The following is a 22,237-nucleotide window of genomic DNA, read 5'->3' on the forward strand; positions in this document are numbered from 1 at the left end:
TCGGTACTCAGCTGAGCTGCCTGGCCCCATTCCCCGCTTGCTCGGGCCTTAGTGCGCTCGGCGGTCGATTGCTCCTGCCTCAGAGCCGGGTGGCCGAACGTGATGACGTCAGGCCTAGGCGGACGGGATACAAGAACGCGATGACGAAAGACGCTCTCCCTTTCCCCCTCGGTCTGCAGCGAGGTGAGAGGTATCCCCTGTCCGCGATCTGCTTCCATCCGCTGCACCAGGGCCCCGCCGCGCCCCGACGGTGCCGCGGCCGGCACAGAGCGGCTCTAGGGACTGTCCCGGCCGCCCCGGGAATGAGCCGGCCCCCGGCCCGGCGGGGAGAGCCCCCGGCACAGACCCCCCCCCCCACCCCGGTCTTGGGGAAGCTGGCCCGGGGCTAGGCGAGCCGGGCGGGGGCTGCTAGGCCGGGTCTGCGGTGGCCTCGGGCCGCTCGCGGGTCTGAGCCTGCCCTGCCCGCGGTGACCCCCGGCCCCTGTTGCGGAGTGTTCATGGCGGGTGTCCCGGCGCGGAGTGGCCGGGGTGTGGAGCGGCGGCGCGGCCGCTGCCTTGGCCTGTGGGCCCCGGCTCGAAGAGGCTGGGCTGGGTCTGGCTGGCTGGGAAAGGTGCAGTGCGGTGTCTCTGTGGTCTCTGCCCTCACCTTGTGGTTGTCGTTGTAGAATGAAGACCATTCTCAGCAACCAGACTGTTGACATCCCGGAGAAAGGTACAGTCCCTTGCTAGTGGCACCTCAGCTTTGTATTCTCGTCCTGCAGCAGGTTAACGCAAGCCTTTCTTGTCTTCCAGTCGACATTTCTCTGAAGGGCCGGGCAGTTATTGTGAAAGGTCCCAGAGGAACCTTGCGACGGGATTTTAACCACATCAATGTAGAGCTCTCCCTCTTGGGAAAGAAGCACAAGAAGGTGAGCATTGTAGGGATATTTGGGGATTATTTTCATATTCAGAGAGAGAGGATGATCTAGTGTCTAGGGTACTAATGAGGGACTTAAGTTTAAGTCCCTACTCTGTCAAAACGTCCTATGTGATTTTTTTGGAAAGTCACAGGTTTCAGAGTAGCAGCCGTGTTAGTCTGTATTCGCAAAAAGAAAAGGAGTACTTGTGGCACAGTAGCAGAGTTACACGGCTGCTACTCTGAAACCTGTTATTATGCAAGGCACTGAATTTAGCCGTATGGAGTGGAAATCTATCAACTTCAAAACTGGTTAGTCCCTAAGGTGCCACAAGTACTCCTTTTTCTCTTTTGCGAATGCAGACTAACACGGCTGCTACTCTGAGGTGTTCAAGGGATCATATAAGTTTCTAAGGTGGCTAGGCATATCTTGGGTGTTTGAGCCAGGGTTCAATATTGATATGCAGTCATGTATTATGAGTGTCTGTCAGTGGGCATGCTCTTTTTAAATGTTCAGTTTTGGAGCTACAGTTTTGGGGAGGTTTTCAGCGTTAAAAATTGTGGGGTATGTATATAATTAGAAATGTTGAATGAAATTCTTATTCATTTACTGAAGGAAGCTTTTAGATTTCTCCAATTAATTTTGTTCAGCTATAGTATTTTATTACTTAAACTGTAACTATATGTAGTAAGCAAGATTAACCTAGCATTCTGCTGCATTAATAGCTCAGTGCATCTTACTTACATTTTCTTGGATATGTCATTTTAATAGCAGATGAAGGTAGCTGATGTGCCTGGTCTGCTCTTTCAAATTTCTTTTCCAGTTCTGCTGGGCCATGACTTTGGGGGTGTGCTCATTGGTACCCTAGCTATGCATTCATCACCAAGTTCAATTGGTGTTTGGTGGTTATTACAAGGAGGCTAGATAGAAAGCTTGATTCTACTTACTGGGAAGTCATATTTTCAAGTTTTTCTAAACAAGACATTCTAAAAACATTTCCCTAACCTAATACCTTTTTGAATGAATATTTGACAAAATAAGAATTAAAACCTGTTTAAAATGTTTGAGGTAAAGAGTATGGGTCTGGCACATTCGTGTTTTGCTTAATGTGTAGGGGATGGCATACAATTTCCAGTGCATAGATTAAGAAATACCCCATTGGAGGGCTGCCTGGTGATATGTGAAATTGGTTAATGCTTTTGCTAATGAACAAGCACAAAACTTGCCATCACCATAGTTGGCAGTGTGGAGAGATCAAATATTTCTATGTATATAGAAAAGGAACTAGCTTCTCACCTAGACAGTCCATACAGGAAAAGGTTGATGGAACAATGCCAGGAAGTTTACTTTCTTTGCCTGTTCAATATTTTGCACTCACACAAATACTTGTCATCTGAGGGTTTTAAAGCACTTTGCATCAGTATTCCTCAGACTCCTTTATACATGTTAAAAGCTCCATTTCACAAATGTGGAAATTGAGGTTTGTGGAGATTAAGTGATTTGCTGAAGGTTATACAAAAATCAGTTTAATTCCTTATGTAAAACATGTTCGTTAATTCTGAATTGAAACTGAACTTTGTTGAACTTTTATTATAGCTACGGGTTGACAAATGGTGGGGTAACAGAAAGGAGCTGGCAACAGTTCGTACAATTTGCAGTCATGTTCAAAACATGATCAAAGGTGTCACATTGGTAAGTTTTTTATTTTGAAATAGAATATTTGTCATTTGATTCTTAACAATATCAGACAATTTCATTCTTATGAGAATTTTTGTAGCCCTGCTAAATGAAAGGGACTGTATACTGTGTGGAAAGAAAAGGAGTACTTGTGGCACCTTAGAGACTAACAAATTTATTAGAGCATAAGCTTTCGTGAGCTACAGCTCACTTCAGCTTATGCTCTAATAAATTTGTTAGTCTCTAAGGTGCCACAAGTACTCCTTTTCTTTTTGCGAATACAGACTAACACGGCTGCTACTCTGAAACCTATACTGTGTGGGTTAGCTATGATCTTGCCTTTGCCAGTGAGATCACTTTAGAGTTGGGAGAGAACATTAAGCATAAACATTAAAGACTTTTAGGGCTTGATTCTTCAAAAGCAACTCTTCTGTATTAAAAGTTAAAATACTCTTCAGAAACTGTAACATTTCATCACATTTGTCAAGTAACTCTTAAATGTATTTCCTAGTTTTGCAGTCTTCTAGTTCTGTAACACAGCGGTTCTCAAACTTCAGTAACCTGAGGACCCCCATTTTGATTTTGAAACTTGCTGCCTACTCCCAACAACCAACACTTAGGCCTGGCCCCACTCCACCCCTTCCCCCAAGGTCTGGCCCCACCTCTTCCTGCCACCGCTCCAACCCTGCCCCTTCTCTTCCCTGAACCCCCTGTCCCCTTCCCACTCCTCCCGAGCACCTTCCCTCCCAGTGCCTCCTGCATGCAGGGGAATTGCAGGAGGTGTTGGGAGGGAGGGGGAGGAGTTGATCAGTGAGGCTGCCCCAGACATGATTCTGCCCCCTCCCCTGAGTGGGCCCTGTCCCCCCTCCTACTCCTCCTTCACAGGGCCTCCTGGACTTCTCTGGTGTGCAGGAGATGCTGGGAGGGTGGGGGAGGAGTTGAGTTGACAGACCCCCTGAAGTACCCTGGCAGACCTCAGTTTGAGAAATGCTGCTGTAACATATTTGAGTTTCATGGTGAAATTTTTGATTTGGTTACTCACAGGGCTTTCGTTACAAAATGAGGTCTGTATATGCTCACTTCCCCATCAACGTAGTTATACAGGAAAATGGCTCACTTGTGGAAATCCGTAACTTCCTGGGAGAGAAATATATCCGCAGGGTACGCATGAGGCCAGGTAAGTATAGTTAGAGGCCTTATACTTTGCAAATTGAAGTGGACATGCTGTGAATATGTTGTTGTAACAAACTTGCTTCTAGTAAGATTCGATGCTGTGAACTTTGTAATGGGCATCAGAAGACGTATTGTTTATGGCCTGACTTTCAAAGATGCTTGGTGCTCACAACAGATCGATTTTCCCCTCCCCCCCCCATAGAAGCTGTGAATGATCAACATCTAAAAATCATAATCTCTTAATAAACCAGGATAGATCCAGGCTTTTTCCGAGGGTCCCATATTTTGCATCAGCACTCCCGCAAATGCAATCTTGATTTTATTAGTTTCCAAGATACATGCATGACAGACTTCTGTTTTTGGCTTTGTTCTAGACATATTTCATTATCATTTGAAATATTTAATTTAGCAAGACTTAAAAAAAAGTAGCAATCTTGATGGAAGCTTGTAAAGTTGTAGCTTTATGTAGGGAGATCAGTGTTAAGTCTCTTTAATACAGTGAGTACAGAAAAATTAACTGCTGTCAGAACTTTACATTTATTTTAAGGGTGCATATGAAAAGCTTAGTTTGCAGCTTGTCTGCAGAAATCTTTCAAAAATACAATTTCAGACAAGCTTATTCGTTTGACACACTCTTATCTGTAACCCATCAGTATGTTGTGTTTGTGGCAGTAGCCATTTTGGTTAAGTTTATTGGACAAATGGACATGTAACCCTAACTGCATTTTATACCTGTAGAGATTAAATATCTGCCATTGAAGGCATTTCTATAAACTAGCCTTGCCCATTGTACTACAACTTAATTCAGAAAAAACACTTAAGTGTTTGATTTGACATTTTGACAAGCAGGTTAGAGTAAATGAATTAATCAGCACTTGCTCATATTCAGGATTGTCTAAAGCTTGTGAATTCATAGCCAGATATGAATAAGGGCTATAATGGACACCCATTACCTGACAATGGGAAGGACTTTAGAGTAAATCAGGTTGATCTGTTTGATCTCTACTTTGGATGAAAGCATCAGGTTAGATAACTGGTTGCATCTCAGACAACATTAGCAGATACAATAAGGGCTGATATTTATGTGGGTGCTGTCACTCTGTCTATTTGGATATCTTATTTCTGTGGTTTATAATGGAGTTGATAGTGGTGGGTCTTTGAGGACTGTGTGAAGATACAGGAATGTCTTTTGTCTGCATGGAGGGTAAGAGGTAAAATTTTGATTTAATGGCTGGCCTCACTAATCTCACTTGAGCAGTTCTTGAATTAAAAAAGAAAGTAGCAGACATATCCAAAACTAGCCATCAAAATTTCTAAAGTGCCCAAGTGATAACTGAATAATGTTCAGCCAAATTTGGAGCTTAACAGACCAAGCTGTTATCCATCCAAAATGGATTCTTAAATTTTCAAACTCTTGTATCTGTTAATGTTACTCTTCAGGTGGTGGTTTTGATTTGAGTTACAGGGTGAGAAGGTTTTAATCAGGTTTATAATGGAAAGCAGCTGAAACTTTGTATGTATAATAGTGCCTAGCACAAAGCAGGGGGCAGTCCTAATATTGGCCTCTGGATGCTATTGTAATAAATAATGGGAAGCTAATTATTGTAATATCCATATTGTCTTTTATGGATCTATAAATGAGGTCAAACAGGATTTCTGAAACAGCGACTGTTTTTCCTTGAATGTTTAGAAGTTACATAAAGTGCATCTGCCATACCTCCACAGATAAATATACAGCTTACTGTGTACTTTCCTTTTTCTTAGGTGTTGCCTGTGCAGTATCTCAAGCCCAGAAGGATGAGTTGATTCTTGAAGGGAATGACATTGAATTGGTATCAAACTCAGGTTTGTATACTAATTATTTATGGAGGGAGAGAGATGTCACTAAGCTGTAGGAGTAGCCATTTAATTTGCAGGTGTCAACTTAATTCAGGAATTTTTTTATATTTTAACGAACTGTTCCTGAAAAACTTCACTGAATTGAAGTGATAGCTCAAATCAACTTCTGTCTAGAAATTAAGTACTACTTATTGCTTAAGAATGGAAGACATAAAGATTATTTGTCCATGCATTTACTTGGAAAGCAGTAAAACTGACCCTGTATAGCTTTATTTTGTTTGAGTCTTTTATGCAGCAGCAGAAAAACATTTAAAAACATGATTGTAAAACTCTTATTGGTGAGAGGAGTTGGCAAGTGAAAGTCCTAGGCTGCTTAAAAAGAAGTTTAGTCATTTCAAGTTGGCAGTATCCCTTCTAAGCTATTTCATCTCCTGTTTGAGTTCAGTGTCATCAGCTGAAATGTTGGAGTGTGTATAAGAATGGGCTGAGTTAGGGCAGCGTCCTTGCTATGTCTTAAATTTCTTGTTTTTTCTGTAGCTGCCTTGATCCAGCAGGCCACCACAGTCAAGAACAAGGATATCAGAAAATTCTTGGATGGTATCTATGTTTCCGAGAAGGGAACAGTACAACAGGCTGATGAATAAAACTATAATAGGTTGGTATTTTATGCAGTAACATTTTGTATTATAATTTCAAAGGTATGTGTGTAATTTGATAAATCAGGTCCCTGTCTTAAAGACTTCAGCAGATTTTTGGGAACAGGGAATGATCAATACATGTGCGTGGGGGAGTGCTCTTGAACAGCTAACATGAAAAGTTACTTGCTAGTAGGGACTTGTCTATAGTTAAGTTTTTCTACTTTAAGTATATGTTAGAGGCAACTCCCAGTATGGTTACATATAATTATACTGATATAAAAGTGCTTAAACTAGTGTAGTTTATTCTGATTCAGGAAGCAAAATAAGCAATGCTAATATTAAAGCACCTCTATACTAGTACAGATGCATCCGCACAAGAGCTTTTACTGGTATAATTGTCAGTAAAAAATTGCACCTCTGACAGATTGGTTTCAGAGTAGCAGCCGTGTTAGTCTGTATTCGCAAAAAGAAAAGGAGTACTTGTGGCACCTTAGAGACTAACCAATTTATTTGAGCATAAGCTTTCGTGAGTTACTTGATGCATCTGATGAAGTGAGCTGTCGCTCACGAAAGCTTATGCTCAAATAAATTTGTTTGTCTCTAAGGTGCCACAAGCACTCCTTTTCTTTTTACAGTTAGATCAGGTCTGGGCTTTGTTCTCCTGAGCATGGTGCATGCAATGCCATAGCTGAGGTCTTCAAACAAAATTTTGTCACTCTTGAACGGCTCTTCAGGTTCCTATCTGGTTTGAGGCATTGGAGTGCAGACTCATTGAATTTGGTGGTAAGACTTTTGCTCCTTAGTTTGGTGATGGCACAGAGCAGTGTATTGATAGGAAGATTTAGCAGCATTTTCATTGCCTAGTATTTTTGCTATTCAGTAGCTGTAAACCCACCAGCATGACATCCCTTCACTTGAGGAGCAGATAACTTTTTTTAACTTTGAATAATTGATGCACTACTGTTTGATTACTGAGTTTCTTGATGCATTTATATTTGTCCTGTTACCAAACAATGAAACTAAAACACTTAATATTATGGAAGTAACTTTCAGTTAGATGGTGCTACAAGCTTTTCCTTTAGGATTTTTTTCACTAGTCTGCAGAAGAAGTTTATACCACCAGCTTTTTCATCCAAATACGATTTATATTTTGTTTGCAAAATATACCAGTGTGTCAGGTGGCCGCAAAAGTTTCAAGTTGCATTTAAAATTAGTGTCATGAGTACATTCTACAGCATAAAATCCAGGGAATATGCAAATTGGCTATTTCTATTTTAACTTTACTAAAGTTTTAGTACAGTAATTTTAACTTTAGTATCAGTGGATCCACTTGAAACAGACATTCCACCCAGACAAAGCCAATTTAAAACATCAACCCTGTTATCACCTGTTATGTAGAAGTCACTTCAGCCATGTGCAAGACTATTTATTTATTTATTTCATTTTAGTGCTGTTCTTTTGAGGGAGAGAGAGGATTAGTTAGTCTTGAGTCATTGACTTTGACCATTTGCTTTAGTCAACCCAACTGAAAAATGGGTGAAGAACAGCTACTTACATTGCATCTGAACTATGTTCCTGTTTAAATGATCAAAATGTGACCTGATTCTGTGTCTGAGTTCTTGAGTGACAAGTAGAACAGTTTTTTAGCCTATATATCAGATATGCTTTTAAAATACATTGAGATATCCACAAACTTTTAGTAATAAATCTAAGGGAATGTAGAGGGGATTGCACTGACATAGTAAAGCTTAAAACTGTATATATTGTTTTATAATTTAGCACTCTTCTTACTTACAGTTGTCTAGATTCCGAAACAAATCACGAGTGGGACATCCGTAACTTACTACTTGATACAGCAAGTACCGAATGGAAAGTCTGGTGTAACACTGAACACAATGATATGTTTAAAAAATAAATAAATAAAACAAATATTCCACATTTTGGCTTCTGTCTTTGAGCTGAATAACAATGGTTATAATTCTATGTATTTTTATATTAAATTTAAAATTATCTTAAAATACTACTCTTTGGAGAAGCAGTTCCCCAAGTTAGTTTTGCAAGATGCCATAGTATACTGTTGTATATGTTTTTGCCATCCATTAATAGTGTACGTAACTCATAGCCTCTCAGAACCTTAGTGTAAAAGAAAGAAGCCTGAAATGATTTCTCTGAGATGTGTGGACTGTCCAGTTCATGTAATTGAAGTGCTAACTCTGAAACAGAGATTTTTAAATGGTGAAAACTGTTGATCACTTCAGCAGAAGAAGCAAACTCTAATATGTTTGTTCGATAATCCCATTTCATTCTTTCTCTGATTTCAAAGGTTCAGATTACCCTTGACAGTTCCTAAAACCTGCTTCACCAACAGTTGCTTTAGTCAAGTTGTTGTTGTAAACTGTAGACTAAAGATGAGGACAATAGAATAAAATCCAAATATCAGTAGAGGCTGCACACTTTGTAGCTCGTCTAGGCCAAGTTCCTTGCATGCATCCCTCTATTCCACTCCACAAACTCCATATGTGCTACTGTCCATCCCTCTTTGTTTCCAGGACTCCCTGCAGTGCCCTCACCAGGGTTTCTCTTTGTGCACTCCATTCCCATAGCAGTGCCTCCAGTTTTCCCTCACCAGGGGTTCTGTGCCCCATTCTTCCCTCCACCTATTCCAAGTCCCCCACTTTTGCCCTTATAGCGGGAGCTCTGAACCCTCTTTCCTCCATGGAAGGGGCTCTGTGCCCCCCATTCCCTCCCCCATGTCACCCTCTTCCCCTAGCATTTTTCTGCCTGAGGAATAAATCATTGAAGGATGTGAACATATTAAACTTAGTGGGAGGACAGGCTGAGATGAGATAGTCTTGCTAGTGGATTTTAGACAATTTATGAGGTGTTTGGAAGTGGCTGGGGGGGTTCATGTGTTCCCCATTTTCTCCCTTTTGATGTCTTCAGTTTTTCCTGAAAATGAGTAGGAATTTGGACACTGATGAATACAATGGTCTCTGAAATTTAGAACTATGATGTTCAAAAGTTACTGGGCTACAGACAAAAAATTGCTATTTAATTGAGGAAGGCCTTTATGAACTTAGTCAAAAACAAGACTACCATTATGATATTTTCAGTTATTTAAATACCACCGTACTTAACTTAAATGAAACTACTGCCAGAATTCCCTGTCTGCTGCAGAAATCATGGGTCTTCGCTGTAAAGTCTAAATAGATGCTTTGAATATTGTGAGTACCTTCTGTCAGCTTGGAGTGAACTGCTCCATGGTTATGAGTTTTTCTTAGTATATGGCTGCAGAGCTAACAAGTTTATGGTGACTGTAGCCCTGTCACATAACACTTTGCATATAAAATCTGCAGTACCATTATTAACTTACATATAAGCTTTAAAGAAATACTCACTTTGTAAAGGAATGTGGGAATAAATGCAAAGGTCTGCAGTTTTGTATGCAAAATACAATTAAAATTTAAATGATGCAATCTCTCAAAGGAGATGCACCTCAAAACTAGTACTCACTGTTTCTGCTTAACTAGAATATCTTTTACAAACAAACGTAAGTTTAAGTTAAGGTTGCCTATCTCCTGCTTCTCTGTGTCCTTGAGGAGAGATCTGTCTTTCCTCTAATTGCTTCCTGCATAGACAAAGTGGCCTTGCATCCTGTCTGCCATGTCACCGGGATGGACAAAAATACCCTAGCCTGTTGTGCTCTCAATCCCTCCACTGATGCATTAAGGTGGTGTACAGGCCTTAGCCCTACCTGCCATTGTTGCCCCAGAGATTTGTGGAGTTGCAGGGTTGATCTGGGAGCTTCACTTCACAATGGTTGGTAGGCTATCAACCATGGTCACAACAGAATGTGTGTATGATGATCCCTGTATGCATAAGCCAATGCCTACCGTAACTCCCTTTCTCAGGAGGGGAGAGCCCTTCTTCCCGCTCTGATACATGCTGGAAGGGGCTTCACCACCACCTGTTGGCTGAATGGGACAATAGTGGAGGTGGCATGAGGGAGGGGAGAGCCTGTCCCTAGTGTTAAATGTCCGAATGTGCCTGACAGATAGAAGGGGAGTCTCTTCCTCCCATTGGCCAGATGGGCACATGGCATGCAATTGGCTCTGTGCGCACACACACACCTCCCCCCCGCTCCAATTTAAAACCTTCCTTGGGGTCCATTTGCCCTTTTGTGAGGATAGCTTGCTGCAGCAACAATTCCTGGAAGGGGCCCGGCTGGAGAACTCAGCCACACTACAGCAGCAGCTGCTAGGGCAAAGTGTAGGAGTACTTATGGTACCTTAGAGACTAACAAATTTATTTGAGCATAAGCTTTTGTGAGCTACAGCTCACTTCATCGGATGCATTGAATGGAAAATTTAGTGGGGAGATTTATATACACACAGAGAACATGAAGCAATGGTTTTTATCATACACACTGTAAGGAGAGTGATCACTTAAGATGAGCTATTATCAGCGGGGGGGGGGGGGGGGAGGAAGAAAACCTTTTGTGGTGATAATCAAGGTGGGACATTTCCAGCAGTTGACAAGAACATCTGAGGAACAGTGCGGGGTCGGGGGGGGGGAATAACATGGGGAAATAGTTTTACTTTGTGTAATGACCCATCCAGTCCCAGTCTCTATTCAAGCCTAAGTTAATTGTATCCAGTTTGCAAATTAATTCCAATTCAGCAGTCTCTCGGAGTCTGTTTTTGAAGTCTTTTTTGTTGAAGGATAGTCACTCTCAGGTCTGTAATCGAGTGACCAGAGAGATTGATGTGTTCTCCGACTGGTTTTTGAATGTTATAATTCTTGATGTCTGATTTGTGTCCATTTATTCTTTTACATAGAGGCTGTCCAGTTTGGCCAATGTACATGGCAGAGGGGCATTGCTGGCACATGATGGCATATATCATATTGGTAGATGTGCAGGTGAACGAGCCTCTGATAGTGTGGCTGATGTGATTAGGCCCTATGATGGTGTCCTCTGAATAGATATGTAGACAGAGTTGGCAACGGGCTTTGTTGCAAGGCTAGGTTCCTGGGTTAGTGGTTCTGTTGTGTGGTGTGTGGTTGCTGGTGAGTATTTGCTTCAGGTTGGGGGGCTGTCTGTAAGCAAGGACTGGCCTGTCTCCCAAGATCTGTGAGAGTGATGGGTTGTCCTTCAGGATAGGTTGAAGATCCTTGATGATGCATTGGAGAGGTTTTTAGTTGGGGGCTGAAGGTGATGGCTCGTAGCATTCTGTTATTTTCTTTGTTGGGCCTGTCCTGTAGTAGGTGACTTCTGGGTACTCTTCTGGCTCTGTCAATCTGTTTCTTCACTTCAGCAGGTGGGTATTGTAGTTGTAAGAATGCTTGATAGAGATCTTGTAGGTGTTTGTCTCTGTCGGAGGGGTTGGAGCAAATGCGGTTGTATTGTAGAGCTTGGCTGTAGACAATGCATCGTGTGGTGTGATCTGGGTGAAAGCTGGAGGCATATAGGTAGGAATAGCAGTCAGTAGGTTTCCGGTATAGGGTGGTGTTTATGTGATCATTGCTTATTAGCACCGTAGTGTCCAGGAAGTGGATCTCTTGTGTGGACTGGTCCAGGCTGAGGTTGATGGTGGGATGGAAATTGTTGAAATCATGGTGGAATTCCTCAAGGGCTTCTTTTCCATGGGTCCAGATGATAAAGATGTCATCAATGTAGTGCAAGTAGAGTAGGGGCATTAGGGGACAAGAGCTGAGGAAGTGTTGTTCTAAATCAGCCATAAAAAGGTTGGCATACTGTGAGGCCATGCGGGTACCCATCGCAGTGCTGCTGATTTGAAGGTATACATTGTCCCCAAATGTGAAATAGTTATGGGTGAGGACAAAGTCACAAAGTTCAGCCACCAGGTTAGCCGTGACATTATCGGGGATACTGTTCCTGATGGCTTGTAGTCCATCTTTGTGTGGAATGTTGGTGTAAAGGGCTTCTACATCCATAGTGGCTAGGATGGTGTTTTTAGGAAGATCACCGATGGATTGTAGTTTCCTCAGGAAATCAGTAGTGTCTCGAAGATAGCTGGGAGTGCTGGTAACGTAGGGCCTGAGGAGGGAGTCTACGTAGCCAGACAATCCTGCTTTCAGGGTGCCAATGCCTGAGATGATGGGACATCCAGGATTTCCAGGTTTATGGATCTTGGGTAGCAGATAGAATACCCCAGGTCGGGGATCTAGGGGTGTATCTGTGTGGATTTGTTCTTGTGCTTTTTCAGGGAGTTTCTTGAGCAAATGCTGTAGTTTCTTTTGGTACCTTCAGTGGGATCAGAGGGTAATGGCTTGTAGAAAGTGGTGTTGGAGAGCTGCCTAGTAGCCTCTTATTCATATTCCGACCTATTCATGATGACAACAGCACCTCCTTTGTCAGCTGTTTTGACTATGATGTCAGAGTTGTTTCTGAGGCTGTGGATGGCATTGTGTTCTGCATGGCTGAAGTTATGGGGCAAGTGATGCTGCTTTTCCACAATTTCAGCCTGTGCACATCGGCGGAAGCACTCTATGTAGAAGTCCAGTCTGTTGTTTCAACCTTCAGGAGGAGTCCACCCAGAACCCTTCTTTTTGTAGTGTTGGTAGGAAGGTCTCTGTGGGTTAGTATGTTGTTCAGAGGTGTGTTGGAAATATTCCTTGAGTCGGAGATGTTGAAAATAGGATTCTAGGTCACCACAGAACTGTATCATGTTCGTGGGGGTGGAGGGGCAAAAGGAGAGGCCCTGAGATAGGACAGATTCTTCTGCTGGGCTAAGAGTATAGTTGGATAGATTAACAATATTGCTGGGTGGGTTAAGGGAACCACTGTTGTGGCCCCTTGTGGCATATAGTAGTTTAGATAGCTTAGTGTCCTTTTTCTTTTGTAGAGAAGCAAAGTGTGTGTTGTAAATGGCTTGTCTAGTTTTTGTAAAGTCCAGTCACGAGGAAGTTTGTGTGGAAGGTTGTTTTTTTATGAGAGTATCCAGTTTTGAGAGCTCATTCTTAATCTTTCCCTGTTTGCTGTAAAGGATGTTGATCAGGTGGTTCCGCAGTTTCTTTGAGAGTGTGTGGCACAAGCTGTCAGCATGGTCTGTGTGGTATGTAGATTGTAATGGATTTTTTACCTCGGTCCTTTTGGTATGATGTCCATCTGTTTGCATTTGGAGAGGAAGATGATGTCTGTCTGTATCTGTACGAGTTTTTTCATGAAGTTGATAGATTTCTACTCCATACAGCTAAATTCAGTGCCTTGCATAATGACAGGTTTCAGAGTAGCAGCCATGTTAGTCTGTATTCGCAAAAAGAAAAGGAGTACTTGTGGCACCTTAGAGACTAACAAATTTATTTGAGCATAAGCTTTCATGAGCTACAGCTCACTCCATCGGATGCATTCAGTGGAAAATAGAGTGGGGAGATTTGTATACACACAGAGAACATGAAACAATGGGTTTTATCATACACACTGTAAGGAGAGTGATCACTTAAGATGAGCTATTACCAGCAGGAAGGGTGGGGGGATGGGAAGGAAGAAAACCTTTTGTGGTGATAATCAAGGTGGGACATTTCCAGCAGTTGACAAGAACATCTGAGGAACAGTGCGGGGTCAGGGGGGGTAATAACACGGGGAAATAGTTTCTTTGTGTAATGACCCATCCAGTCCCAGTCTCTATTCAAGCCAAAGTTAATTGTATCCAGTTTGCAAATTAATTCCAATTCAGCAGTCTCTCGTTGGAGTCTGTTTTTGAAGTTTTTTTTTGTTGAAGGATAGCCACTCTCAGGTCTGTAATTGAGTGACCAGAGAGATTGAAGTGGTCTCCGACTGGTTTTTGAATGTTATAATTCTTGATGTCTGATTTGTGTCCATTTATTCTTTTACATAGAGACTGTCCAGTTTGGCCAACGTACATGGCAGAGGGACATTGCTGGCACATGATGGTATATATCACATTGGTAGATGCGCAGGTGAACGAGCCTCTGATAGTGTGGCTGATGTGATTAGGCCCTATGATGGTGTCCCCTGAATAGATATGTAGACAGAGTTGGCAACGGGCTTTGTTGCAAGGCTAGGTTCCTGGGTTAGTGGTTCTGTTGTGTGGTGTGTGGTTGCTGGTGACTATTTGCTTCAGGTTGGGGGGCTGTCTGTAAGCAAAGACTGGCCTGTCTCCCAAGATCTGTGAGAGTGATGGGTCGTCCTTCAGGACAGGTTGTAGATCCTTGATAATGCGTTGGAGAGGTTTTAGTTGGGGGCTGAAGGTGATGGCTAGTGGCGTTCTGTTATTTTCTTTGTGTAGCCCCCTCCCCACTTGCCTCCAAGAGTGGTAGGGGTAGGACCATGCCTATGAGAGCAGTATCTATTTCTGGAGTTAGCACCTGGAGCAGGGTGGTGGTGGCAGCAGCCATCCAGACTGCTGAAGGTGGCAGGCACACAGCAGCTGGGCTCACTGCTAGGATTGTACACCCAGCAGCAGGTGGTAAGTGGGGAGCAGAGTTGTGGCTCAGTCAATGGGGATGGAGGTGTTAGAGGAGCCCTGACTAAGGGAGAACTGAGACATAGTCCCTGGAGTGGTTCTGGGAGCAAGGACTTGGGCTCAGAGGCCAAGGTGGGGGAAGGTGACTAGACCCCCCAAGGGTGGTCAAATAAGAGCTTCCCTGCAGGAGTGTTCACGCATCCCAGCCAGCCCCCTCTCCGGCAGTAGCAGTGAGGGTTGCCAGCATCTTCCTGCAAGGGAGGTGGCCAGCAGTAGGCCTTTGTGCACCATGTTCAGAGCTGCAGTTCTGCCCCCACCTAGGGCAGTGGAAAACTGGTCCTATGAGGTGTGGGCGGGCTACCTCTTTCTTGGGAGGAGGGGGAGGAAGGGTAAGTGTGTGGCTGAGGAGGCAGGTGATTGAAAGTGGGATGCACGGGGGCAATGCACCCAAGACAGATGTTTTAACTGAAATAGAGGGGGCTGATGTTTTCCTCTCCTGCCCTCCCCGCCAAAAGAGGTATCAGGCTACCCATCCTTACACACCGACCACAAGTTCTTCTGAGAATGGGGAGTGCCATGAGAATTTATCAAACACTTAGGGAAAACAATTTGGAAAGGAGAATATGTGGATATGTTCACCCTGCTGTATGAGGTGGATAATATAAATGGAGAAAATAAGCCCAAGATGGTTAGCGCACTAGCGAATTGGACCTAGCCTTTTACGTATATGCAAGCTAATATGTGAAAGGAACCCACAGAGGTGTCTTTTTTTCAAAAATTTAGCATAGGCATATGCAATGTATGGGGATGAGGCATGGTTGAGATATGATGAGATGTTCAGATGCTGGGCAGCAAAGAACCCAAACGACCCAGAATTATGGCTGGTATATATGACACCATGCCATCCTATTCAGTACATTTATCCAGACAACAGGCTAGTTATACCCAAACTGCAGGCTTCCAAAAGAAATATCATGTTTATTCTATTTCTATTGCAAATTCAAGCATTGCTGTGCTAACAAGGTAGCTCAGGGCGTGAATAAACACACCCCTGGCTGACAGCTATGTTTAAAAAACAAAACACACCATCAGTATAGATGCAATTATGCCCACAAAGGATAGCTTTTAGCAGCATAACTAATATTGTTTGGGGCTGTGGTGTTCCTATGCCACAAGAAAAGCTTCTCTCGGTGTATGCTGTGTCTGTCCCTGGGAGCTATGCTGCCAAAGACTTTGTAGTGTAGAAATAGTCTGTGGGTGCTGAAACAATATCTGGGAGCTTTGTCCACTGACCAAATGAGCCAAGAGAAAAAGTAAACCAAAGTGAATGGGAGCATCTCAATCTCTAAACATCACATAAAATACAGTTTGTAAGAGACATTGTGGGGTAAATGTAATCTCTAAACACACAAATATGTTAGACAAGAGTTTTAGTAAAAATAAGGTAGTTTTGAAAGACACCTATCGGCCTGTGAAAATGACATTTTTAATAGAATATACACAATTCTTGAGAGAATAGACATTTCTAAACAAACTGATCTCATATTTCTTTGACAGGCTATGCAACACTGAGGGCTGCACTGGCAGTTTACCAAGAGTACAGGAGGTTCAGCTAGTTTGCACATTTTTCAGAAATAAATACATATTACTTATAGTTGTGTGCATATCTATTTTCTGTGATGGACTATTAGAGCTTGTTTTAATGTTTTCCAGTAATAAAAATCTGTACATGATAGTGATTTTTGTCCCTACCTTCCAGGGGAAAACAAGCAGTGGTTGTATATCATAATGTCTTGTTCTCAACTTGTCCTAGGAGCCATTACCTAATCTCAACTGCCCCAGTATCAGAGTTAGGAATTTATGTCAATGATGAAGTTAGTCAGATTTATGCCTTTGCAACTAAGACCAGTATCTGGTCCAAACTATTTAATCCTTGGTGTTGAATTTAAGTGGAATTTTTTAAAGCTGTCACATTTGCAAAGAACTGCAGATACAAACTTATCAATGACCAAACATATCTGAGTGTCCATCACAAAAATTTCTAGTTTGAAGACATTCATATATAAAAGTGCACATCAGTTCTCACAGCTTAATATCTTTTCAAGTCAAACTAGTTAACAGATGATTCCAAGGCACAAGGAGAAACCATTTAACTTGCTTCAAAAGCTCAATAAAAATCACTGGTACCCGTCAACAACAGTTTTTCTTCTCTCGTGTAATTATTTTCCATTCCTCCACTGAATGTTATTTGGTGTGTATAACTGGAGTGACTCACATAGTGCTTCTCAGAAATTATCCCATCCTTTTATCCTATACAGAAGGCAGATGCAGACAGTGATGAATCTAGTTGAGAGTAGCTTTGTGTTCCTTTTTAAATGGGGGACAGATGTGTTGGGAGTTTTTTGCCCTATACAGTTTTCTTCTTTTTCTTTTGTGAAAAATTATAATTGTTAGAAGCAGGACAACAGTGGAGAAAAGGCAGCAGCCAAAGAATATCAGAGGCTTCTCTTGTGAGAGAAATAAACAGAAGGTACACTGTGTTTTTTCTTCTGATTGATCACATAGATCGCTAGAATACCCTCCAGGAAAGCCATTGCTGCTAATCAGGTTGTTGTAAATTTGTATTGAAGACTTGGCTCTTGAATCAGAAGTGAAGAATCCAAATCTGGGTTTTGATTTTTCTTCAGTCAGTTTAAATGCATAATAACCTCTAATCTTTACTTTATCAATGTGATATGCTGAAAAAAAGGAATGAATGTTGATAAATTCTCCTTAAGTATGAAAAGCTATTTAAGATCTCAAATGGCTGCAACATTTATAAAAATTATAACTGAATTATAAAACAAAATAGTAAAAATATTCATTACTTCAGTGTGCTATATAAAGAGTTAATTAATCCTAATACCTAATTCGCATGGTTACTCTATATCATCACCAAGGAGATCTAGTGAGTGGAATTAAAATTCAGGAGTTCACACATTACAGTCCTGACTTTTGTCTACTAGCACCAGATTTTAAAATGTGTTTAGGCACTTAAAGATGCAGATAGGTACTTAGCAAGATTCCCAAAACTGCTGGGTACATAACTCCCCTTCAAATCAATGGGAGTTAGGACACCTAATAGGTACTTTTGAAAATCCTATCTGTATTTTTAGGTACTAAATACCTTCAAGAATCTGGTCCCATAGAGCCTAATCATAGTTTGGATGAGTGGTTTTGGAAAAAGAGGTCCAAAAACATTCTGAGAAGGAACTGGCAGCTCTGAAAGATTAGGAATCCCTATACTAGGCTATTATAGTAAAATAGTTTTTACTTACCTGCCAAGCAAAAGACAGTTACGTACCCATGCTGTAACGGTTGTTCATTGAGATGTGAGTGCCAATGTGTATTCCATGCAGGTGTGCGTGCACTGAGCGCACCAAAGCCAGATAACTTTGCCTAACAATACCTTTATGGGGCACTGCTCATGCCCTGTAGCCTTTAGCCCCTCTCCAAGCTATTTAAGGATGGTGCTGCCCCTACGCCTTTCAGTTTCTTTGCATTGAATGTCAAGAATGGAGACTTTGATGCAGAGGGGATGAAGGGTGGCTTTACACATCATGAACAAGAGTAACACTATAGGTAAGTAACCATCTTTTCTTCTTTGAGTGGTTGCAGATGTGTATTCCACTCACATGACTCATAAGCAGTATCAGGAGGAGGTAGGGCTCAGAATCTACTTAAAGAGCAATTGCAAGAGCGCCTTCCCAAAATTTGCATCTGATCTGGATGCATGGGCGGCGGGTATAAGAGGCCAGGGGAAGCTAAGCCTCCCCAAAAGGGATGTGGTGCACTTCCCTCTGGAGGCGCGCCACCCCGAGGCCCCACTCCTGCTCATCCTCTTACCTCGTGGCCCTGCCTGTGCTGCTCCACTTCCTCCCTACCCCTCCTCGTGCAGCTCCTCTTTCTGCTCCAGCTCCTCCCCTTCCCCCGAGGGCCCTTCCCCACCTGTCACTTGCACCTTTCTGCCCCCAGTGGGTGGGGGGCTTGAGGGGGTGAAGAGGTGCGAGTGACAGGTGGAGAAGGGCCAGGGAGGGAGGCAGAGCATGGGCAGGTCCTTGGGTGGAGAAGGCCAAGCGGGGGTGGGCCTCAGAGCAGAGCAAGGGGCATGGCCCCCCATTTCTAGGGTGCTCATGCCCAGCCTTCGCAAATGCAGAAGTCATGCACTGACCTTGTTTGGACGCAGACATAATAGTATAATATTTGGTTGAAGTATATATGGAAAACCACATAGCAGTGCTGCAAATGTCCAGTATCGAAAAGTCACTGAGAAAAGAAATCAAAGTCACTTGAAACTTTGTTGAATGGTCTCTCAACCTCTGCGGAGGCATCCAAGCTATTCCATAAGTCATTGTAATATACCTTCTCCCTGAAGGACCAGAAAAAAGGAGAACTTTCTTGTTAGGAGAAGCACCAGTCCTCAAGCCAGGAGCAACAATGCATGTCAGCTCCGAAGAGGAGTGTGGGGCCAGATGATCTGTGGAGGTCCCCAGTGCTAAAGCGGCCCAGATGGCATGCTCTAAAAGGTGCTGCTTTAGATTTGTCCCTCGCCACCTGTATGCTCTTTTCAAATCACTTGCAGATGGAGCACCTCTCTTTAATATACCCTTCTCCCAGGCACAACAAACATAGTGCGTGGGGTCACTATTGGGGATAGCCACTCTACATAATGAACAATGTTTAAGCCCTGGTGAGGGCATCACCCAGGATAATTAAATATCTATTCTATGTACTACAGCTAAATCTAAGGGTAATACTAAACTATGCTAACAATTAATTATATACAACAAAGTTCCAGAAAAAAACTGAAATAAACAGTGAGGTAAACTACTACACCAAATGCTGCGACTCTAGCCGTGGGTGGTGAGAAGGAACTATGGGGTATTGGATCAGTGCTGCCCTTAAATAGCCTGGGGAGGGGCTAAGGGCCAGAAGACACAAGAACCACCCCTAAGGTACTGCAAGACAAAGTTCTCTGGCTTTGATGAGCTTGGCATGTGCATACTTGAGTGGAACATACATCTGCAACCCCTCAAAACAGCAGCTAAATTCAAAGTTGCACATTTCCCCTGAAACAGTTGGTTGAATTGTAAACTCTTTGGAGCAAGGATTACCTGCTCATTATAAGTGTGTACGAGGCCTAGCCAAAAGGGGCCCCAATCAGGGACTGGGATCTTCAGGCACAACTTCAATAAAAATAATACACATTCATAACACCTAAAATGACCCTTAGGAGATAAAATTATAGCTACTTTAAAAAACAAAATAGTAAAAATAATTACTCACCATTTCACCTTTGAATTCACATGTAAGCACAGAGAAAATCCATAATATTATTTAAATAAGCTAATTTTGTAAAAGTGAGTTTTATAAATTGAACTTTTGAGCTCTCTTTGAAGAGATACACTTCTACAGTTTTAAAAATAAGAATTTCATGACAAGTAGCCTGAGGATTCCCTATAGGAAAATAGTTATATTTCTTTGTAAATACTTCAGGATGCATAGGAAAAAATGACATCTAGTCATTGTTCCTGGTTTAATCTTAGAACTGATTTCCCTTACCATGCCCTGGGTCATAATAGAGACAAGGCAGGTGAGGTAAATGTCTTTTATTGAACCAACTTATTGTATAAAGTCATTTGTAGGGTTCTGTTTTTAGCTGATCTCAGTGTCCCAGAAGCTGAAAATTATTATATACAAGAAACCTATGGATCACCACACTTACCTCCACAGATCCAGTAACCACCTCAGATGCACCAAAAAGTCTGTTATCTACAGTCACACACTTAGATACCACAAAATTTGCTTCAAAGAGAACATCTGGGATACACACTTAAAACCACCTTCACTAAACAAGGACACTTCAGAAATGAAGCATACTGCCTCATGGAACAAGTCACCCAAATAATCTAGAAGAGCCTGCTTCAATACCAGGGGGAAAAATACAAACCACTGACCCGACCCTCCTAGTTGTCACCTATCACCCCACACTGGAACCAATATGGGGTATCATCAAACAATTACAACCCATGTTTTGTGGGGACCACATCCTGAAAGTATAGGTTACTTACTGTAACTGGAGGTTCTTTGAGATGTGTGTTCCCTATCTGTATTTCACACATATGGTATGCATGTGCACCATGTGCCTGAGTCTGGTAATTCTTCAAAGCAGTGTCTGTTGGTCCATACACATGCAGTAGCTCTCCTTGTACTCCTGACTGAGGGTATAAGAGGCATTGAAGGTCAACGCCTCTCCAGTTCCTCTTCTTACCGCCCATCCTACAGGATCTGAAGGGGTATGGGTAGTGGAATACTGATAGGGACCACACATCTTAAAGAACCTCCAGTTACATTAAGTAACCTCCACTACTTCTTTGAGTGCTGGTCCCTATGCGTATTCCACATATGGGTGAGTGCAGTGTTCAGACTGGAGGCAAGTGTGAGGAAGCTGGTAGCAAAGATGCCAATCCCACTACTGCATCCACAGCCGAGGCACAAACTAGAGCATAGTGTGTCATGAACATGTGGATAGAATTCCAGGTGGCTGCCCTGCAGAGGGATATCAGATAGGGATGCCATGGAGGTAACTTGTGCTCACATGGAGTGAGCTATGACACTCACAGGAGGAGGATTTTTTTGCTATTTTATCGCATTCCAAGATGCATCCTGAAACCCACTTACAAATCCTCTGGGAGGCTATGACTTGCCCATGCAATGTCTCTGCTATGACGACAAAAAGTCTTGATGATTTCCCAATGGTTTGATTCTTTTCAGGTAGAATGCCAGGGCACACCGGACATCAAGGGAGTGAAGACTCATTTTCAGAGGAAGCATGGGGCTTTCAGGAAAAATATAGGTAAGTGTATCATTTGATTGATGTGGAACTGAGAAACAATCTTTGGGAGAAATTTGGTGTGTAGTCAAAGAGAAACCTTGTCTTTGTGACACTGTATAAGGAGGGTCCGCCATGATGGCTCTGAGCTTCCTGGCCAAACACCACCAACTTCACGGACAGGTGGGTGATGGTACATGTCACCATTGGTTTGAAAGGCAGACCTGTGAATATTGACAGGATGAGGTCATTGTCCCATTGCGGTGTAGGTTTAAGCATTGGTGGGAAGATACCGATCAGACCTTTCATAAATCATACTGTAGCTGCGTGAGTCAAGACAGAATGTCCTTCCAACGGAGGGTGGAAAGCACTAATTGCTGTTGGGTGTACTCACAGCAAACTAATAGCGAGACATGAAGTCTTCAGGGACAGGAGATAGTCTAGGACAACTGGGATGCTTAAGGTAACTGGAGAATGTTGATGGAGTTGTGCCCAGGCCAAAAAGCATCTCCATTTGGCCAGATAGCAGATTCTAGTAGAATCTTTTCTACTTTGATTAAGGATCACCTGAACGAGCACTGAGCATGAGTATTCTCTTTCCAACACCCATCCAAACACCAGGATGTGAGGTATAGTGAGATCAGACTGGGATGCTTGATTTCCCCTCCTTCCTGGGTTAGGAGATCTGGGAATGGA

The 22,237-nt window shown here is 42.6% G+C and overlaps 2 protein-coding genes across 4 annotated transcripts in view; one reads left to right on the forward strand and one right to left on the reverse strand.

Moving 5' to 3' along the window:
- The first annotated feature begins 87 nt into the window (after positions 1–87).
- RPL9 (ribosomal protein L9) lies at positions 88–16,324 on the forward strand. Of its 3 annotated transcripts, none has more exons than XR_006281124.1 (8): positions 88–183; positions 666–712; positions 793–908; positions 2,493–2,588; positions 3,618–3,750; positions 5,511–5,591; positions 6,123–6,659; positions 6,859–8,465. XR_006281124.1 is itself a non-coding variant. In XM_043513952.1 (8 exons), exons 2-7 carry the CDS (start codon positions 667–669, stop codon positions 6,227–6,229), a joined length of 579 nt encoding a protein of 192 aa, XP_043369887.1. In that variant the 5' UTR covers positions 88–183; position 666; the 3' UTR covers positions 6,230–6,240; positions 16,228–16,324. The 3 variants fall into 3 exon arrangements, 2 of the variants coding, with proteins under 2 accessions (XP_043369887.1, XP_038255160.1); XM_043513952.1 differs by lacking the exon at positions 6,859–8,465 and adding an exon at positions 16,228–16,324 and having other exon boundaries at positions 6,123–6,240; XM_038399232.2 differs by having other exon boundaries at positions 91–183; positions 6,123–6,240; positions 8,021–8,465.
- Positions 16,325–16,446: 122 nt separating this feature from the next.
- Positions 16,447–22,237, reverse strand: part of KLB (klotho beta) — a 64,900-nt gene continuing 59,109 nt past the window's right edge. Inside the window, 1 exon segment of the mRNA XM_043513953.1 lies at positions 16,447–17,408. Coding sequence (XP_043369888.1) covers positions 17,014–17,408 — 395 coding nt within the window. The 3' untranslated portion in view covers positions 16,447–17,013.

The sequence above is a fragment of the Dermochelys coriacea genome, chromosome 4 (assembly GCF_009764565.3).
Source record: "Dermochelys coriacea isolate rDerCor1 chromosome 4, rDerCor1.pri.v4, whole genome shotgun sequence".
Classification (NCBI taxonomy): domain Eukaryota; kingdom Metazoa; phylum Chordata; order Testudines; family Dermochelyidae; genus Dermochelys; species Dermochelys coriacea.

Coding starts and splice junctions, on each gene's coding strand:
- RPL9 (XM_043513952.1), top strand. CDS start 667: ATGAAGACCATTCTCAGCAACCAGACTGTTGACATCCCGGAGAAAG. Junction 909..2,492: donor TGGGAAAGAAGCACAAGAAG/GTGAGCATTGTA, acceptor CTTTTATTATAG/CTACGGGTTGACAAATGGTG. Junction 5,592..6,122: donor TGAATTGGTATCAAACTCAG/GTTTGTATACTA, acceptor TTTTTTCTGTAG/CTGCCTTGATCCAGCAGGCC.